General features: G+C 33.2%; 1 protein-coding gene across 1 annotated transcript; it reads right to left on the bottom strand.

Annotated features, from left to right (window-relative positions):
- Window positions 1–8,357: 8,357 nt before the first annotated feature.
- Window positions 8,358–9,641, bottom strand: LOC146999464 (uncharacterized protein F54H12.2-like). Its single transcript, XM_085807744.1, has one exon. The coding sequence runs from the start codon at window positions 9,639–9,641 to the stop codon at window positions 8,358–8,360; it is 1,284 nt and encodes a 427-aa protein (XP_085663870.1).
- Between the last annotated feature and the right edge of the window lie 10,509 nt (window positions 9,642–20,150).

The following is a 20,150-nucleotide window of genomic DNA, read 5'->3' as shown; positions in this document are numbered from 1 at the left end:
CACGCGTCTGGGGTGTAACAGTTAGCATACTCGGCGAGTATTCGAGAGGTCCAAGTTCGAGTCCTGGAAAGGGCACTGCTCATTTTTCACTTCGCCTGCTTCAAAATAACCTAATGTCTCTACACTGGAACGAATAGAAGCAACTTCTGCCAATTGTTCATTATCGTCATTTTTGCTCTTAAACTGTTCAACAGCAGCTATGGATGCTGAGAAAAATGTTAGTTTTGACGCAGAATGATGTTCAGGAAGCTCTAATGCTCTGGTTTGATCCTAAACACTTTTCTTAGTGAAATACTGGAATTTTCTAATAACCGTTCTCGAATGCGTGGATTCTTCAAACCTCAGATAAATACATCTCTGATATATTCATTTTTACATTCCTTAGCAGTAACAGACTTAAATTCACAATCCTTGCTCAATTGTTTTAACATTTGTAAATGTTCAGTTATAGACTCACCCATTTGTTGAAATCTAGATCATAAACAGCGTGGGGCAAATATTTTGAAAGTTATGTAAGGTTTGTAAAGTTAGATCAGTTTGTAGAGTTATAATTGCATTTTTTCTAATAATGCGTTTTTTCTGCATATTAAATGCGTCAGTGGGAATACGTTTTACATTTAAATCCTTTTAAAAAGAAAAACACAGAACTTTTTAAAAAATATTTGGCATCATTCCCGTTATTGGAGTGTCCCCCCCAATTCTAACTATAAACCAACTTGATATAAACTCTGTAAAAAAATCTAAATTCCTCCACTAAATCTATAAACTCTGTAAAAAAAATCTAAATTCCTCCACTAAATCACTGAGGCAGGATATTTAATCATTCTTGAGCTTGAAAGAATTTTTTTAAAAATCTCGGTTAACAAATCACGAAATTGTTGCAGAAATTTACTTCTACTTACCCACTTAACATCGATATGTAATAATTACGACGGCCCTCCATCAAGCTACAAATGGAAGAGAAGTAGTATTACATCGATGGACTTTGGATAGAATTTTACTCTCTTTAGTGGTGATGGTGATTTTACTCTCTTTAGTGGCTATGCTGGCGATGGTGGCGATCGCCTCGATGGTGTCGATAGTGTCTATGGTGGCTATGGTGTCTATGATGTCGATGGAGTCGATGATGGCGATGGTGTGTAAGGAAACTTGATGTCGTGTCGGAGCTGTGAAGTTGTCGGAGCTGAGTTAAAATACGTAATAATTTCAGAATGTTTATCATGTCATATATTTTTTTTCTGTGATTTTATGATCCTACTTTTATGAAACGAAAGATATGCTTTTTATGATGGGAGAAGTAAAAAAAAAATTTTTTTAAGTATGTAAAACGGTTGTATTGTTAGAAGTACGTATGAGTTTTGAACGGAAACAAACATCAGGGGGGGATGTCGAAGGTGTGTTAGGAATCGGAGGATATGTGGATGTGTGTTGGGGAGTTGTTGTCGGAGATGAGTTAAAATATGTAATAATTTTCAGATTATTATGATTTTGAAATGTTTAGTCATGTCATATATTTTTTTTTCTGTGATTTTATGATCCTACTTTTCTGAAACGAAAGATATGCTTTTATGATGTTTTGGTGTATATACATTGTTTTAATTCGGTATCGAGTTGACACGTTTATATATATAATGATGAGACGCTATGTGATAATAATTATTCGTTTCCCTTGGAAAAAGGAAGGAGGAAAAATCGTTTTAGAACTAGAGGGGAAAAAATGAGAACACACGTCCGAACGAATTTAGATTACAGGATGTTTTTTTGTTAAAAGGATGACAACTAGATTAGTGTGGTTCTTTATTAAGTCTATATGAGTATAATGACAGAATGATATATGGTATTTTTTTTTTACTTTCGGAAAAGAACAGAAAACGTTTTTAAAAGGAGGAAGGAAAAAGATTTAAAAAAGAATGAGGACCAAAAAAAAAAAAAAAAAAAAAACTCGAGAGAATTTAGATTACAGGAAGGAACGGTTCTTAATTTGTGATTGACATATGACATGATTTATTTTACTTATGGAAAAAGAGTAAAAAAAAACTTTAAAAATAATAAAAAAGGAGGACGCACGTTTTTTTCCTAGAGAAATTAAAGATTGCAGGGGAACGCACACGTTATCAAAACAGATGAGTATTCCGAGGACGGGAACATAAAAAGATGTGGAAACGAGGGTTTTTTTTCCTTCTTCCTTCTTTGAATGTGCCATCGAAGTTGCATAGAGGGAATGCGAATGGAAGTCGCAAAGAGGGAGAGGGGAAACCTCAAGTATGGTAAACGAAAGCAGTTAGTTTTAGCGCGGAGGTCAATCTATTGGGTCGAATGCGAAAAAAAATGCGGGTCACTGAATAAAGTTTAGCAACTCCTTTTTCTTGGTAATAGAAATAATATTGAGGGGAAAAAAGTAAGCATATAAATGTACTGGAGAGGCGATGAGGGAAATTAGGACACGAATAGCGTATTTAAAGAGAAAAATTCGCAACGAAAAACATATTCCTTCACTCGTTTGATTTGCAGTTCCTGACAGAATGGAAAGTTCAGCTTCGACGAGCAATGGTAAGACATTTTTATTTTATGCTTTGCGCTATGTTTTCAAAAAACTATTTTTTGCTGGCCCCTAGAATTTCGTTCATAGTATGTGTAGTTTTAAATTATTTTTTTTAGACTGTAAAGTGAAAAGACACATTAACTTGCTTGACGACGAAGATGTGGAATTGAATAATCCCCACCGTAAAATAGCAAAGAGCTTCTATCTAGATTTAGCAAGCGAAGAGAAAAAAACCCTCTTCCCATCGTACTCAATACATCTTGGTCGTAATCTTGTCATGGAACTCAAGGAGTTCCGTGGATCTCATTACATCGGCTTATCCAGACAGACCTCCAATAACGACATCAAAAATCGATTTAATATCCCTCTGGAAATGCTGGATACCTTGAAACAGGCCTGCGAGCACATGATCAATCACATTAAACGCAATCGAGTGGTTTAAAAAAAACGCTTGTTTTTTAAATTTAATTGTATTATTTTTTTTTATTTATTTTTTTTTTCATTTTCTTTTTTGAAATCAATGTGTTATTATGTATAAATGAATGTGTTATATATTTAACATTGACTACTTTTTTTTTAATTGTGTAGCATTTGTAAAGTACGTGTTGTTTAAAATTATTCAAAAAAAATGAATATGTCAATTTGAAGTAATTTAAAAAAAATCATATGAGGTTGTTATGTTCAGCACAACCTTTTTTGTAACAATCCAAAATAATAGTTTCTAAAATCAGTATGCTAAATTTTAATGTGCACAGAAATGCCCATCGCGGCTTTGTGCGTTCGTATAGAGCTATTTGCAACAATTACAGAGATCCTCATTTACTATATCAGGACAGTCGACAAATAATTTTTCATTATTAAGTAGTAGTAATATTCTTAGGTTAAGAATACTTATATGCTTAAGCATATTATTTAAGAAAGGCGATGGAGACAAAGAAACAGAAAAAACTTTCTATTTTTGCTCCAAATGTGAACGAATCCTAACACGAGGACAGATATTGATAGCGATTGACAATGCATTTCGAAAAATATTTCTAGGCATTGATAACTTTATTAGAAACGGTAGTGGATGGACAATAAAGCGTCTGAACTACATCGACATTCAAGTAGGCAATTTAAGAGAAATAAATGGCGGATGTAAACACATAGAATTGCCAGCAAAAATTAGAAACAAAAAAGCGGTTTTAAACATTAATTGTTATGATAATAAATGCTTTTTGTATTCTGTTATCGCAAAACTATATCCAAGGAAACAAAATAAAAACACGTTAAATTATTATAAAAAATATCTGAGATGTCTTAAAATTAACGGGATAAAATTTCCGATTTCCTTAAGTGGAATTCAAAAATTTGAAAAGTTAAATGATTTAAAAATTAATGTATTTGCGTTTGAAGAAAATGAAATCTTTCCTTTAAGTATAAGCAAACAAAAAATATCGACTTAATGAAAGAAATTGATTTACTTTTTTTTTGAAAATCATTTTTTTTAATCACAAACTTAAATAGATTATTAAATGTTCGTAAAGGTATTCATCACTATTGTAAAAACTGTTTGTTAGGGTTTCAGCGCAAATGCAGTTTAGAAACCCACATAAAATTGTGCGAAGGCAAAGAACCTCAGAAAGTAAGCATCCCTCAAAATTTAGTAGTTAAATTCACTGACTTGTCTAAACAATTATACTGGTGTGATATTAATGCATTTGAATCCTTTTTGCATTTTTGCGGATTTCGAGTCTCTCACTAGAAAAGTTTCTTCAGCTTTTCCGTCTGAGTTTCAGAGTTTTTCAGTAGCAGTAGAACACCACGAACCTATCAGCTATGCAATTCTTGTCACAAACATTAACGATGAAATAATATTTACAGAATACTACTCCGGAAATAATGTCATTAATAACTTTCTAAAAACTTTGAAATACCTATCACATAAATTGTTACAGAAAATGAAAAGGATTCTACCGATGGTGGAAAGCTCTGAAACTTATGACAGAAACTGTTGTCACATATGTCAAAAGCAATTTTGACATATGATAATTACCAAACGAGATACGTGTTCGAGATCACTGCCACTGGAGCGATGGACATATACGCGGATTAGCACACCAGACATGCAATCTAAATTATAGATGTACATATTTTATTCCATTAGTAATACATAATGCGCGTAATTACGATTCCCATTTAATTTTACGAAATATGCCGAAAGATGTTTTCAAATGCATTAATATCACACCAGTAAATTTGGAAAAATTTACTATGTTTACTCTAGACAAAATCAAATTTTTGGATTCTTATCAATTTTTAGACGCTTCGCTAGATACATTAGTTGAGAACTTAAAAAAGTCCGAACACAAGTTCGAGATTTTTAATAGTTTTTTCAAAGATGAAACAAACAGATTTTTACTGCTGAGGAAAGGAGTATTCCCATACAGTTATCTGGATTCAGAAGCGGTTTTAAAGGAAACTTGCTTACCAGATAAAAGTGCTTTTTTTAATATTTTAACAAATAACCATATAACAGATGATGAATATGAACATGCACAACTCGTGTACAAAACATTTCACTGTGAAACAATAGGAGATTATTTAGAGCTTTATCAAAATGTTGATACTGTTCTACTAGCCGAAATATTTTCGGCCTTTCGCCGAATGTCCATGACGTACTATAATTTGGATCGCCTCCATTTCGTGACAGGAGCGGATCTCACATGGAATGCGGGATTGAAATATACAAAAGTAGAATTACAGCTATTCAGCAATGCCAACGATTACATGTGGATAGAATCACAAATTTTTAAATGGGGGGATTTGTTTATTAGGCAAGCGACATGTAGTGGCTAATAATCCGTATACTTTAGATTATGACCCATACAAACCCCATAATTATATTTTAGCACTTGATGCTAACAATTTGTATGGATATGTCATGAGTCAGCCGCTACCATATGGACATTTCACATGGTTGACGACTGACGAAGTACGACATTTCGATATTTTGAACATCGATCCTAATTCAAGCGTTGGATATATTTTAGAGGTAGATCTCCTATATCCACCTGAATTGCATGATATCCACAATGATTTTCCGTTGGCCCCAGAACATTTAACAATAACATATGACATGTTGTCTCCATATGCGAAAAAGATGTGTGACAAATTAAACATGAAAAGTGTTTTACCCTGCAAAAAATTGACACCGAATTTTTTCGAAAAGAAAAATTATATATGTCATTATTTAAACTTAAAGTTTTATCTTGAACAAGGACTTGTTCTACAAAAGATACATAAGGTTTTGGCTTTTTCCCAATGCAAATGGTTAGAAACCTATATAGCTTTTAATAACGATAAAAGAACGACATCCGAAAATGATTTTGAAAAATCTTTCTTTAAAAAAATGAATAATAGCTTTTACGGCAAAACATGTCAAAACGCAAGAAAGCGTGTTAATGTTAAAGCGGCCTTAAATGAAATTCAGAGCAAAAAATACTTGCAAAGTCCCTTACTGGATTATTTTGAAGTGATAAATGAAAATTTATCATTATATAAAATGAAAAAACAAAATTTGTGTTTAGATAAATCAATTTATGTGGGTTTCACTGTGTTAGAATTGTCGAAATGGCATATGTATAATTTATATTATAAGTATTTTAAGAGAGTGTACAATGATAAATGCGAATTGATTTATACTGATACTGACTCATTATATATGAATATTGAAACTCACGATATTTTTAATGACATGAAAAAGTATTTCAATGAAATTTTAGATTGTAGTAATTTCGAAAAACATCGTTTAATGTACAGTATAAATAATAAAGGCAAATTAGGGTTTTTGAAAAATGAAAACAATTTACCCATCAAAGAATTTGTGGGGTTAAAGTGCAAAATGTATGCATTCTCTTTCGGAAATACATGTAAAAAAAAGTTAAAAGGAATTAAAAAAGCTAGTGTCGCAGATCTGACCATTGAGTCATATAAAAAGATTTTGTATGATGAAACATTAATGAGACAGTATCAATATACAATTACTTCCAAAAAGCATGATATATGCACTGTTCTTCAAAACAAAGTAGGATTGTCGCCATTTTACGACAAGAAGTTCTTAAAAGCAGACGGCATAAATGCCAATTGCTATGGTCATCATAAAAATCTGCTTTTAGAAGATGAATGTACAGAAAACACATTTTAATATGTAATTATTTTTATATAAACAGCAGTCATTTGAAGAAAATTGAAAAAACTGTTTCATGTATTTTTTTCCCCTCTACTTAGAATATAAAAAACAACGAAATGTTGTTCCACGTCGATTATTCGACCCCGAATTTCTTACATCATGTAAAAGAAAGAATCTCACTACGAAAGAACTAATCAATATATTTGTCAATGGATTTTATCCACTCCAGTGAAAAACAGGCTACACACAATATGTTTTTTTAATAATTTTTTTGTATGTATATTTTTGAATGCTATGTTTTTTCATGTTATTTTATGTTATTCATATTCTGTTAGTATGTATTTTGATTTGTATAGTTACTTTTTTCATGTAAACTAGTTTTTACGATAAAAGTGTAAAAAAAAAAAAAAGGCAAGCTCCTCAAGGGTTTGCATATTCACGATGAAGAGCAATCTGTCGAAATATATCAGATGCTTTTTAACGTGAGTATGCCAGACAGAGGGAAAAAGATGTGGTATGAAACTTATAGTATAATTTGTATATATTTTAAAAATATCTGTGTGATTATAAAATAAGAGTGAGTAAAAAACATGTTTTGTTAAATATACTTTTTTTATTTATTGCAGAAAAAAGAGATTACATAGTTTTTTTAACATAATAATTGTTTACAAATGAAGTTCCCGAATAACTTCGTCGTCGGGAAGGATGATGAAGTATCCAATCTTCTTTTTAGTGCAAGGAACTGTATCTGGAACATCTTCACCGCCGCGTATATTTTGTTTCCTCATCATCACACAGTCAAATAAATTGTTAAACAAATTTAGTGATGAGTCATGCAATAACATTTTATCGCAGGAGAGTTGTAGTAGTAAATATCCATATTCATTTGCTTTCGAATGAGCATGAATGTGATTCATCACTTCCGAATTGTTCAAAATTTTAAAATAGCATCGTTTTCCAATTATTTCATTTTCAATTAAATTCCTGATACAGCTAGTAATATCTTTAAATAAGACATTATGCACATAATAATATTCTGTGCCATTGGAATCAAACAACAGATATCCGTAACGTTCCATGTTTCGTCGATGAACTAATGTTCGGTGGCTTTATATATAAGCGCAGTACAACGTTGATTTCCCCAATGAAATGTGTGGTGGCAACATCTATTCAGTTTAAAATTTTTCTTCACGAATAGTTTGATAAATTTTTCATTTTTTCTTGTATTTCTTTTGTTAAGATCCTTTAATGTCAAATTTCTTGAATACTGATATAAAAAATAAAGCGTAAAGTAACCGCATGAGGAAGAAAAATTATTCTGAAAGCAAAACTTGTTATAAAATACTTTTTGAGAATTTTGATTCAAAAATCGCAGGATGTTTTTATTTGATGGAGGTAATCCATAGCTGTCGAAATAATACGCTTCACCGTTTCTAAAATAAATAGCAACCCAGTGACTGCCCGGTAGATTTTGAGGATCTAAATTCACTATAAAGCTTCTAAATTGATTTTTTACTTTATGTAAAATATCCGATGCATATACTCTGCCAAAATGTTCCTTGATTTTTAAATCACTACAAGCTAATCTATACAAACTTATCGTATTCATTTCTCCTTTCGTCACAAGATATTTTTTTTTTTTTTTTAGTAATCCGTAAATACACTTCGAGATTTATCAATCTCTATGACATTACGATATTCTGCAAATGCCAATAAAGTGACTGTCTCTGGTAAACTATGGGAAAACTTTATATCGATTCCGATATTTCCATTTTTATTCACGCTTGTATGTAATTCACTTGCCGCATAATCAGGAGTCAAATCAAAAACATAAAGCGTATATCCATTTTTATATTCCTCATAATTAATGTTAATATTCTGAAAATTATGGTAACGGTTTAAATCAGTAAAAAGATTCATATAACATCTTGCATAACAATCCTGTTGAAAATCAGGTTGGAGAGGCTTAGAAGGAATCATTTGACTCCCATTTAATATACAGAGATAATTTAAATTATAATGAGAAAATTGAAAAGGATTTTTTGAAACATTCCCGTTATATGCTTCATTTGATAAAAAACCTAAAATGATGCGCGTTGGTAGCTGCCCAATAAATGCATTCGCTATTGTTGTCGATTGTAGTCCATATGATAGAGCAAAGGTCTTAACTTCTATTCGACGTATTGGCATTTTAATCACGTCACTTTCTAACTCTTTTTCATGCTCCAGAAAAACGGAAGGTGAGACGTTTACCTTACGAACGTATAATTTTGCAGAATGGATCACAGTTTTAAATTCGTCGTCTTTGGACATCAAAGAAAAAATGTCTTTGTTTTGTTCTAATTTGATGCGCACATTAACACCATTAATCAGTAGCTTCGGTTGAGTAGCTAAATCAAAATGAAGAGGTCCTATTAAATCCATTAAATTGCTTTTAGCACAAATTTCGTGTCGCTTCTTGTATCCTGAGTTGGTTGAATTTTTGCCAAATACATTATGTTGTGATGCCGTATCTTTATAAAACAATGAGGATGTTAACATATTCTCTTGGCTAGATTTAGAAGAAAATAAAAGACTTTCGAGGATTGAACGATATGCGTAATTTCCCTGTGAAGAAATTTGTCTGTCATTGAGGTAAACACTGCACTCGGAAAACATAGTGTTTAGGAAATAATTGATCGGAGCAACATCATCTGTTTCTGTTAAATCGTGTCCGTTTTTTTTCACAATCTTTGCCTGTATATGTATAAGAGGATGTGCCAAATCTAGATAATGCTCTCCATTTCCACTTATATAAAACTCTATCGGAGTTTTATCATTCAGCGAGGCCACAGGATAAATTTCTAAAAATGAGGATTCTTCAATGGAAAGTTGTGTTGGTGAAGATGTAAAAAGATCCAGTTCACTTTTTAAGCACATGGATTCCATCGTGAAAAATATCTTTACGCTGTGTTTTTCGACGTTTTGTTTTAGTAGACTGAGTAGATTTTTTGTTTCGCTTTCTTTTTATACCCTTTCCATGTTTTAATTTGTTAAAAATATCATCTTTTATTTTTTTTTTTTTGGTTGTCTCACGTAATCTAGAGCGCGCCAAGTCTTTTAGAGAAGCACCAGACGCGACGTCTGAAAGGACATTTTTTCCAGTTTGTAGCAAATGCCTGCCTAAATAGCGTGAAGCTTTTAATGCCAATGGAGTAATATATCGCCTCAAATCTCCAAAAATTCCATAACCTCGCTGATGTGCTATACCTTGAAAGTAGGGACCTCCTCCACCAACCTGGGAACAGTAATAAAATTCTCACTCTTTTGCACTCAAATGCATGTTGTTTCGTTTCGGAAACAAAGAATGACAAAATTGTGCTCAAACTATTTAATTTATAGAGTGTTTCGTTTTTTAAAGGACAACACTACAAACGTTTTTCCACTAGTAAATATTATATTATTACCACTACTTGTTTTTAATTCAATTTCAATTGTGTCAACAAAATTCTTTCTGATCGGGAAATAAAGCGGTTTATGATAGTGTTTCACTACTTGTTCTTCCTTTTCATTCATACATGGTATAACTCGAAGAAGAGGTGAGTAAGAATCTCCAACATGATGTGAATGTATTAAATCTGTGTAAACAAATATTTCAGTTATTCCAGCATCCAACTCTAGTGGATAATGTGGATCCAACTTTAGTGGAAATTATATCAGTAGTGGATAATTACTGATATAATTTCCAGCCTTAAAATGCAAGACATTAAATCCTAACATGTCTGCCAGACCTTTTCCGAAATTTACTTCATGTTCGGAAAGAACGTTTAAAGCAAACTTTTGGTTCGGTAGCTGTTGCAATCGAATGTATTTAAATTCTTCGAATAATTTTAATGCATTTTTATACATTCCCACATTCACTGATAGATGTTCAGTTTGCATTTCTGTCCTTTTTGTTTGATGATATTCTTTTATAATTAACTCCATTTGTTCTCTCTCTGCTATTAAAATCAACGGGTTGCAAGCGAATCGTTGAGTTCCTTTTATGACTGTATCATGATTCAAATTTAGGTTTTGCATTAGTGAATTAGCGTTGCTTTTTTTCAATACCAATTGGACATAATCTGAAAGTTTAATTTCCACTTCTTTTTTTATTGGTTCATATAAAAACTTAACATAATTCTGAAGCCCCAATAATTCGATATTTTCATTTATGATGCTGTAAGCGTCTTTTTCATTATTTACACCACGCTTGATAGGTGTTGCTGGTATTATATGCGAAATTATATTTTTAGGATTTTTATTTATGATTGTAAATGTTTGTTGTATTTGTCTCTGAACTGTCGGTCTAAACCTGAAAGTCTGATTCTTTTTTATAATTATATCTTTAAACGGCAAATTCAACATATAAAGTATTATGGGAGCTTGTTTTGTTGTAATATGGACTTCAAATCCTTCTTTGACTTCGATTGTAATCCGATTTTTTCTGTCTCCATCGGAAGCAAATCTTACATTCGAGTTCCCACTATGTGTCTTTTCAGTTTTTCCATTCACTTTTAACAAAAAATTCTCAAGACTATCTTTTGATTCACACATTAAAGATATGTCATATTGTATATTTTCCATTACTATGCTTTCCTCTTTTCTAAAAGAAACAGAATATTTGTTGTTATGATCACCAATGTTAAACCAATTTCGCGGAATGAATATCTCAGAAAGTCCTACAACATAATTATTATCATTAAAAATAAGAGGTTTGCAGAGTTTGGTACGATATGAAGATTGAGTGTTTTGTGGGAAATATTTTATGCTGGAATTGCTTGGTAAGGTAACATAAAAATCAGTTACTGCTTCATCCATGATGCTTTTACCCAAGAATTAAAACGATGATCAAATCCTTTCCACTTCACATGGAATTCTTTGTTTTCTCCTGTTCCTTTCGTTTTTAGAATCTTTTCTATTCGCCAAAAATCACTTGATCGCTTGTTTACTTTCTGAAGCTCTTCCTCATAGTATCAGGTTCAATGTTCCTTCTAACCTTCTTCGGGAACATACAAGGACCTGACTCGGAACAGAGAGCTTACTAAAGCTATGTTCACTAATTGTGGTAAGTAGACAGGATACAGACGAAGGGTATACAAAACCCTTTATTTTTCTCTATATACAATAACTTCCGTACTTCGGAATACACTGACCCTCCACTCGGGGTCTAACGTAAAAAAGTATAAAAAATAAAACTAAACTGTAATTTAACTTTAGAATAATACACGTGGAAGATTGGCCTTATAATAACAGGAAGCGTATGTAGCACAGAGACTGTGAACACTACAATACGTTTAATTTATCAAGAGGATTAAAACCTCTGGCCTGGAAGGCGAACAGCAACTGCGTAACTTCTAAGGTAAGCGGCCTGCGTTGACTTACTGCTTCCTCTCTTTCTTGCTTGGCAAAAAGCCACAACTTAAGTACTTGGCGTTCGCCAGACAAACTTTGCATAAAAACCTTCACGCTTATAATTCTGGCCGGAAGTAGAAAATAAGAAGTGATAGTAAAGATTTAAAATAAAATAAACGTTAGTAAAACTTAAGATCCTTACAATAGAACCTTCCTTTTAAAATTTCTTCTTTCAAATCTTTCAACACATATGTAGGAGGATTCGAAGGATATCGTTTAACTATGGTAAATATTTCATCAGTCCAATTAGGTAAATATCCACGACGAAATGTCTTCTTTGCTTTCGAAATTCTCACTTGATCACCAATATTGAACTTATATTCTGACTCTATTTGAAAATTGTATAATTTTTTAAAAATTTCAGGTTCCAGTTCAGACGTGACTGCAGCGGGAGCAAAGCCGGTACTGCGGTGCACACTTACATTATAACTTTTTAAAACAGATTTTAAGATGTCTAAATATTTATAGGAATTTCGATGTGTAAATATGCGATATAATTTAGATTTTAGAGTACGATTAAATCTTTCTACAACACTAGCTTTATGCTCACTATATGAGGAATAATGGTGTATCTTATTCTTTTTGAGTAGTGCTTGTACTTTTTTATTATAGAATTCTTTCCCTTCGTCAGTTTGCAAGTTTACTATTGTCTTTAATTGCTTAAATAATTTTTTAAAAGCTTCAACGAGTGCATCAGCATTTTTAGATTTTATTGGTATCGCATAGCCATATTTTGAGAAAACATCTATCGCAGTTAAAAGATATTTTACACCTTTATTGTATCTAGATACTTTTGACATGTCGACTAAATCACATTGGATCAGTTCACCAATTCCAAAAGATAAAACTTTTCTTCTCTTAAACTTGTATCTTATCGGTTTATGGAGTGTATAAGTGTCTTGTGTCATTAACCATTCTTTAGTCTTTTTTATGGGAATGCCACTCGTTTTTGAAAGACGTAATACACCCCCAAATGCTGCTGGATTATTTACATCATAATATATTTTTTCTAGAATTCTAGCCACTTTTCCGTTTTTTGATCGTGAGCTTTCCATGTTCTTGAATAGGGTCCAACAAGCGAAGGATGACTTCGAGTCTTCTTTCCTTTTAATATTCTACTTTCCGATTCTTGTAAAATTTCTTCACTTCTGCTTTTCTCTCGTGTTAGTTCGCTTTTTGTTTCGCGCAACTTCGATACTAATTTCTTATTTCCTATCCAAGACAGAGGAATATTTATTTCTTTAATAGCTTTTAAAAATTCACTAAAATGATCGGGTTCAATTTGAGATTTTGTATTTCGAAACATGTAGGAGAAGAAATCGGCTACTCTGCTGCCTCTGACAGGAATACCATCATGAGTGTATTCTCCCTTTTCATTCCAGTAATATTGTCTTGTTTTAAGTTTTTCAACAATCAGCGGTACATATTTGGAATACTGATGAGGTGATGAAACCACAATATCTCTCACCTTGGGATCGTTGTCGTAATCCTCTTCCAAATGTCTCTTTTTGTCTTCCTTCTCATCATCTAGTAGTTGTTCATTAGTAATGCTTACCCGCACTGGATCTGCAGGCGTATGAATAGTTTTTTGATAGCGAGTGATAAGTTGACTTAATAATTTTACTTTCATATCATCTGGTAATTTGTTTCTCTCTAACAAAGTTTCAATATCGTCCTCAATGCGAATTTCTGGTTTGTGCAAATGATACGATGAAACCAACTCTTGAGGAATAAGTGCTACCTTCCTCGCCATGATATCCTTTTTCTTTTTTTAAACTGTAATAATGTATATCATGAAATTTTTTTGTTTTTTTTTTGCTTATAGTGTTTGTTCAATATGTTAATAATTTTTCTTTATATTGTTTTACCAATAGCACTCTCAGCAATACCAGCTAAAGCAGAAATGATAGCAGGAGCTATCAGCGGCAAAAAACCACCAGTCGGATTTATTAAAAGTCTTTTTTTACTTTGAATCGAAGACGTTCGTTTGGCCAATCTTCTCACGATATTTTTATATTTTTGAAGTTTTTTTACGTTTACAGGAAGATGTCCAGCTAAAATGTTTAAACAAATTTCTCACAAAGAAGCGATTTGTGCGTTATTTGCAATTCTCAGTAAGGCTCGTTTTTGATTAGGAGATGATTTGGCTAATACTTGTAGAAAATGATAGTTCTTTATCAAATTCTTTTTCATTTTGGACGGTAAATCCAAAAAACTCCTTCATTAGTAGGAAATAAATTCCCTCACAGACGATACTCTTCCTCCGTCTCGGGATGTAAATCAATAACTAAATATTTATATGGTTCAACAGTAGCTTTTATATAAGCATCCAATAAAAATTGTGAATTACGTGGATATATTTGTCTTCCTAGACAATTAATTTGACTCATATCTCTTGCATTTTTAAATAAAATAATGTAATGAGAATTAAGACTGATGTCTCTCATAACTTTTAAACGAGGAAATAAATTTTGTAGTATTAGTATTACACTGATATTGCAATGATGAGATGCGGCTGTGAATAAATCTGCAATTTTTTCATTTAATCGATGCATTAAATCATCTATGATTATCAAATCTCCATTTTCATATACTTCTGGCAACCCGTGTATAAATTCAATATTTGGTTCTTCTAGAAACCACGGTGCACTTATGAGGTTCAATGTTCCGTCTTACTTTCTTTGGGAACATGCACAGACCTGACTCGTAACAGGGAGCTTACTAAAGCTATGTTCAATAAATGTGGGAAGTAGACAAGATACACAGGAAGGGTATACAAAACCCTTTATTTTTCACTCTTTACAATAATTTCCGTACTTCGGAATACAGAGACCAACTACTTGTGGTCTGAACGTAAGAATATAAAAATATTTAACTAAACTCTAACTTAACTTTGGAATAATAAACGTGGAAGATTGGCCGGATATTAAATGGAAGCCGTATGTAGTACAGAGAACTGTTAACACTACAATACGTTTAAAATTATCACGAGGATTAAACCTCTGGCCTGGAAGGCAAACAGCAACTGAATAAAACTTCTAAGGCAAGCGGCCTGCTTCGACTAACTCCTTCCTCTCTCTAGCTTGGCAAAAAGCCACAACTTAAATACTTGGCGTTCGCCAGACAAATTTTGCATAAATAAGTTAACGCTTTTAATTCTGGCCGGAAGTAGAAAATAAGAAGTGATAGTAAAGATTTAAAATAAAATAAACGTTAGTAAAACTTAAGATCCTTACATACTTCCCGCCAGAGTTAATTAGTTTGAAACTGAGGTCTAAAACGACCTTGTTGAAAACTTTTAGCTCTAGAATCTAACGCGAGGCAAATCTTTTACAAACATTTCTCACTAGAAACTAGAAATTAAAAAAAAAAAAAAAAATGTTTTTACAATAGCAGCTCCATGGACACCCAATTTTTCATCTGTACTGCATCTAAACAGGAGCTTTTATTCAAATCTGGTTCCTTCCAGAGATCTGGAAGGAAAACTAGTTTAATGAAATGTTACACAATGAAATGGCAAGTAACATGTATAATTATAGTTCTCTTAACATTCTTATTTCATTCATGACTATTTTAATTATCTCTCCTCGTGCTCTCTGACATGTGTTGTAAAAGAACACCAAACACGAATGTGTCTATGTATACGAGTTCAACACTGCCTCCTACATTTAAAACACTAACGTGTTAAAATTCAACATAACCAGACCTCGTAACACACCCTATCTTCAACTCTAAACCCTGAGGTACTATTCTGAAAGTGGCTAACTCTGAAGTGTAGCGTCAGAGAGCCTAACTACATTCATTCAACCTTTAACACGTATTCACCATAATTTGGTCTTTTTTCAGTCACACGAATAAGTTTTAAAATTTTTGGCATTACTTTCACTTTTACCATATCACAGTATTTCTTAACATTTAAAATAACAGTTCACATTGTATATAAGAACATATTTAACATGCCGTTAATTTTACGCATTTTAAAACATACATTATTAGTAGTACATTGTTAACTTCTATTCTTTTCAAAGCAAGTGCCAATTCTTCTACATTGAAATACTACATTTCAAAAAGTCTTTCAGACTAAAACTTCTTTCTTGCCAGAATGTTTTAAATAAAATTTATACAATAACTTTTACAATATTTAAGTATTTACATATTCCTATTATACATCAACTTTAGTTTTACGCGCGAGTAATTGAAAAACATAATACCAAAATCGGTAACAACTCATTTCTCGCCTTTTTGGCGATAAAGGTAGACCTCACATGAGGTAAAACTTCTTGAAATCTGCCACTTGCAGTAAGAATGAAAGATTAACTTAAGTTTGCAAAGTAACATAAAATTTTACTTCTCTTTGTGATATTCGGACATTCTTTTCTGAGCCCAGTCCTGGAAGGTAGCGCAGATTCTGGTTTGATTTATCCTCCTTCTTGTGCGGGCTCGCCCTTCAGTGCCTTCTTCTAGAAACTTTCTTTTTCCTCCAGTTCGGTCACCCTTGAATACCTTCTTTTTCGCCTCTGCCTGTGGTCTTGGCCGTTTGATGGCAGCTGGTCTTGGCGGAACCGGGACACTTCTTTCGCGTTCCTGCTTGGACCTCGTTGCTGGCCGTTCAAATTTACCTTGCAACGTTTCCTCCGCCGCTGGTGGCCCTTCCGCAGTTCGGCGACATTTGCTGCGGAGAGTCCTGTCCGATGAGTTGATCTTCCGTTTGGGAGCCGGGTTATAGTTGCCGTTATTTCTCCTGGCTTTCTTTGGATTCGTCGTACTTCTCCCTTCTTCATTCTGGGGGTGTTCGTGAGCTCTCTTTTCTGGACGGTGGAACGGCTTCTTTTTCTTGTTACCTTCAATTTTCCAGCGGGGAAACGTTCTTTTCAATTGCTCCTGCCTCCTAATGGCTTGTCCTTGTGCTTGACGTTGTTCCACCTCTGGAGCTTGTGCCTGCCGTGTCTGCCGTGCCGGATCCTGCAAAAGATCTTTGAAAATTTTCATTTTATTACGATCATAGTAGGGTGTTATTTGATCAATGTTTGCGGAGCACGTTTCACCATTTCTGGCTTTTAACACCACTACAGCGTGAGTTATTTTTTCTATCACATATGGTCCTTCAAATCGTGGAAAAAATTTGGCAGTTTTATCTTCTGGTGCTGAAGAAAGTGAATGCTTAATTTTTAAGACTTCATCCCCTACTTTATAAGTTACTCCCCGTCGTTTCAAATCATAATAAAGCTTCTGTTTTCTCTGTGCTACTTCAGTATTCTTTTTTGCTTCTTTAATTAATTTTTCTATATCACCCATTTTAAATTCTGGGGCTCTTTGTTGCACATAAAAAAATTTATCTAACGGCGTTATAATCTTTCTGCCTAAAAATAACTCAGCAGGAGTTTTGCCCGTTGTATCATGTTTTGCGGTCCTAAGGGCGAAAGCAAATTCATTGACATAGTTATCCCAGCTTTTATGAAAATTTTTAACATAAGTACGGATAATTTTCACTATATTTCTATTGACCCGTTCCGCTATATTTGATTGCGGCCGATACGGGACCATTTTTAAATGACGTATGCCCAGTTTTTGGCACATGTCTTCAAATACATTACTTACAAATTGAGGACCATTATCCGATATAACTTTTAGGGGCGCCCCGTATTTTAAAATATATTTATTTAAAATAGAATCAGTAACTAATTTCGCGGAGGCTCGTTTTAAGGGAACAATTTCGGTCCACTTACTAAAATGATCAACCATAACAAGGAGATAGCGACTTTTATTTAACAGACTTTTTGGGAAAGGGCCCAATAAATCGATGCCAATTATTTCATTTGGAAATTCGGATTTAATACTATTTAGAAACCCGGCCGGGCGGAAATTAATATAATTAACTGCTTGACATGTTGGGCAGGACTGGACATACGCCCTTGTTAACTTTTGCAGTTCAGGAAAATAGACTGCCTCGCGTACGCGTTGTATAGTTTTTCGAATACCAGCATGAGAAGCTAAAGGGCTGTCATGGAGCTCCTGCAGGATATTTAATCTAAGACTAGCTGGGATAACAGGTCGAAATTCGTTGTTGGAATTCGTAGTTTTTGTATAAAATAATAGACCATCTATTAGTTCGTAATGGGCCGCCCTATTTCTTATCGCCACAATATCTTGGTGGCTAAAATTTTCAGGATCCTTTAAATACTCATAAATGCTTCCAAACTCAGGATCCTTACCCAGTGTTACATCTAAACTCCGAACTATCAGCGCCTCCACATCTAAACTCCGAACTATCAGCACCATTACATCTAAACTCGAGAATAATCCTACGTAAGAACCTAGTTAGAACTCTGAAATTGAACTCGATTGACTGCTAGCTAGAGAGCGCGTAATTTTATGTAATCTAATAATTGTATATAACTGTATCTAAATATAATATCTTTATTTAAACAGAAGTGTCAGTCTTTATGCAAAAGCTTGGAATTATTTAGATATTTCATCGAATAAGAATTAGAATGGAACAAGCTCGGCTCCCGGGTGAAAGAAAAGGTAAGAGATTTCTTTTTACCTTTTAGAATTCTATTGAGAGATACAACAATATTTTTGGCATCCCTGCCGGGATGCCCGAGCTAAGAATAAGAATTTAAATTAGAAAATAAAGATTAAGAACACAATTATTGATTACTTTTTGAATTTTTGAACTGTTAAGAACATGTCTGAAGAGATTTTAAATAAATTAAAAAAGAAGCGCGCAGCTCTCCGAACATCAGTAACGAAATCGTTTAAAGATTTGGAATCGCAGATTTCGGAAATTGATCTGAAAATTCATGATTTGGAAGAAAATTTAGAAATATTAAAGAATAATTTCGAATCGCTTAAAAGTGTCGATACAGAATTAGAACCTCTTTTTAAAGTCGAAGAATTTGATGCTGAATTCCAAAAATCTGAAGAATATCGCCAAAAGGTCGTTAAATGCAGTTTCCGTACCTCCAAAAGAATCGACGAATTAAAACGCAAATCTACTGAAACGGTAGTAAATAACCAGTTCAGTACTGACAGTCAAAGCGAACCAAAACATAACGAGTCTGTTCGAATTAAATTACCTAAGTTAACTTTAACGAAATTCTACGGAGATATAAACAACTGGCTAACCTTTTGGAACAGTTTCGAGTCTGCCATTCATAAAAATGATTCATTAGATAAAATAGACAAATTTAATTATTTGAAAGCTCATTTAGGTGGTTCTGCTTTAAATACAGTCGAAGGATTACCGATTACTGCTGCTAATTACGATTCCGCAATTGATCTTCTAAAAGAAAGATTTGCGAAAACAGATGTGCTCATTTACACCCACATAAATAACATTTTGAACACTAAACCGTTGAAAATCTCCAATGATGTTCGCGCCTTTAGAAAATTTTATGATAATATTTCTATCGAATTAAGATGTTTAGAAAATTTGGGTCAGTCTCTCGAGAATTTATCAAGTGTGTTATGTCCAATAATCCTGAAATCACTTCCACAAGATATTTTGCTTGAGATTAACAGAATGAGTAATGGCAGTGCGTATTGTAATATTAAAAACTTGTGCTTGATTATAGCTCAATGTTTAGATTCACGCGAAAGGGCGGAAGTCATAAATAAGAATTCAGAGCATTCGACAGCGAATAGTGGGCGCCGTCAGTCTGCGTATGCAGTCCAGAAAATAAACACTCGTCATTTCAGCGATGGAAAGAGCAATAAATTAGAAACGAAAGCTTCTTCTGCTTCTGATTTAGTGTCCACGGGTATTAAAGAAAAATTGATTAAGGCATGCGTTTTTTGCGGAGATTTTCCCCATTCAAGCCATAAATGTCCTATTGCCCAGAAACTAACTAATGACGAAAAGGTTGAAATACTACGCAAAAATGGCACTTGTTTTAGGTGTTTACAAAATAAGGGTCACATCAGCAAATTTTGTGATTCTAACATTTTTTGCTCCCATTGTCACTCTAAGCATTCTACGATTATGTGCAACAGAATTAATTC

The sequence above is a fragment of the Stegodyphus dumicola genome, chromosome 1 (genome assembly GCF_044657685.1).
Source record: "Stegodyphus dumicola isolate Sdum_Otavi_A_Nest chromosome 1, ASM4465768v1".
In the NCBI taxonomy this organism is placed as follows: Eukaryota; Metazoa; Arthropoda; class Arachnida; order Araneae; family Eresidae; genus Stegodyphus; species Stegodyphus dumicola.
The sequence above is the reverse complement of the archived record's forward strand: the minus strand, read 5'-3'. Positions and strand labels throughout refer to the sequence as shown.

Excerpts from the sequence above, each read along its gene's own strand:
- LOC146999464 (XM_085807744.1), bottom strand. The coding sequence starts at position 9,641 with ATGGAATCCATGTGCTTAAAAAGTGAACTGGATCTTTTTACATCTTCA.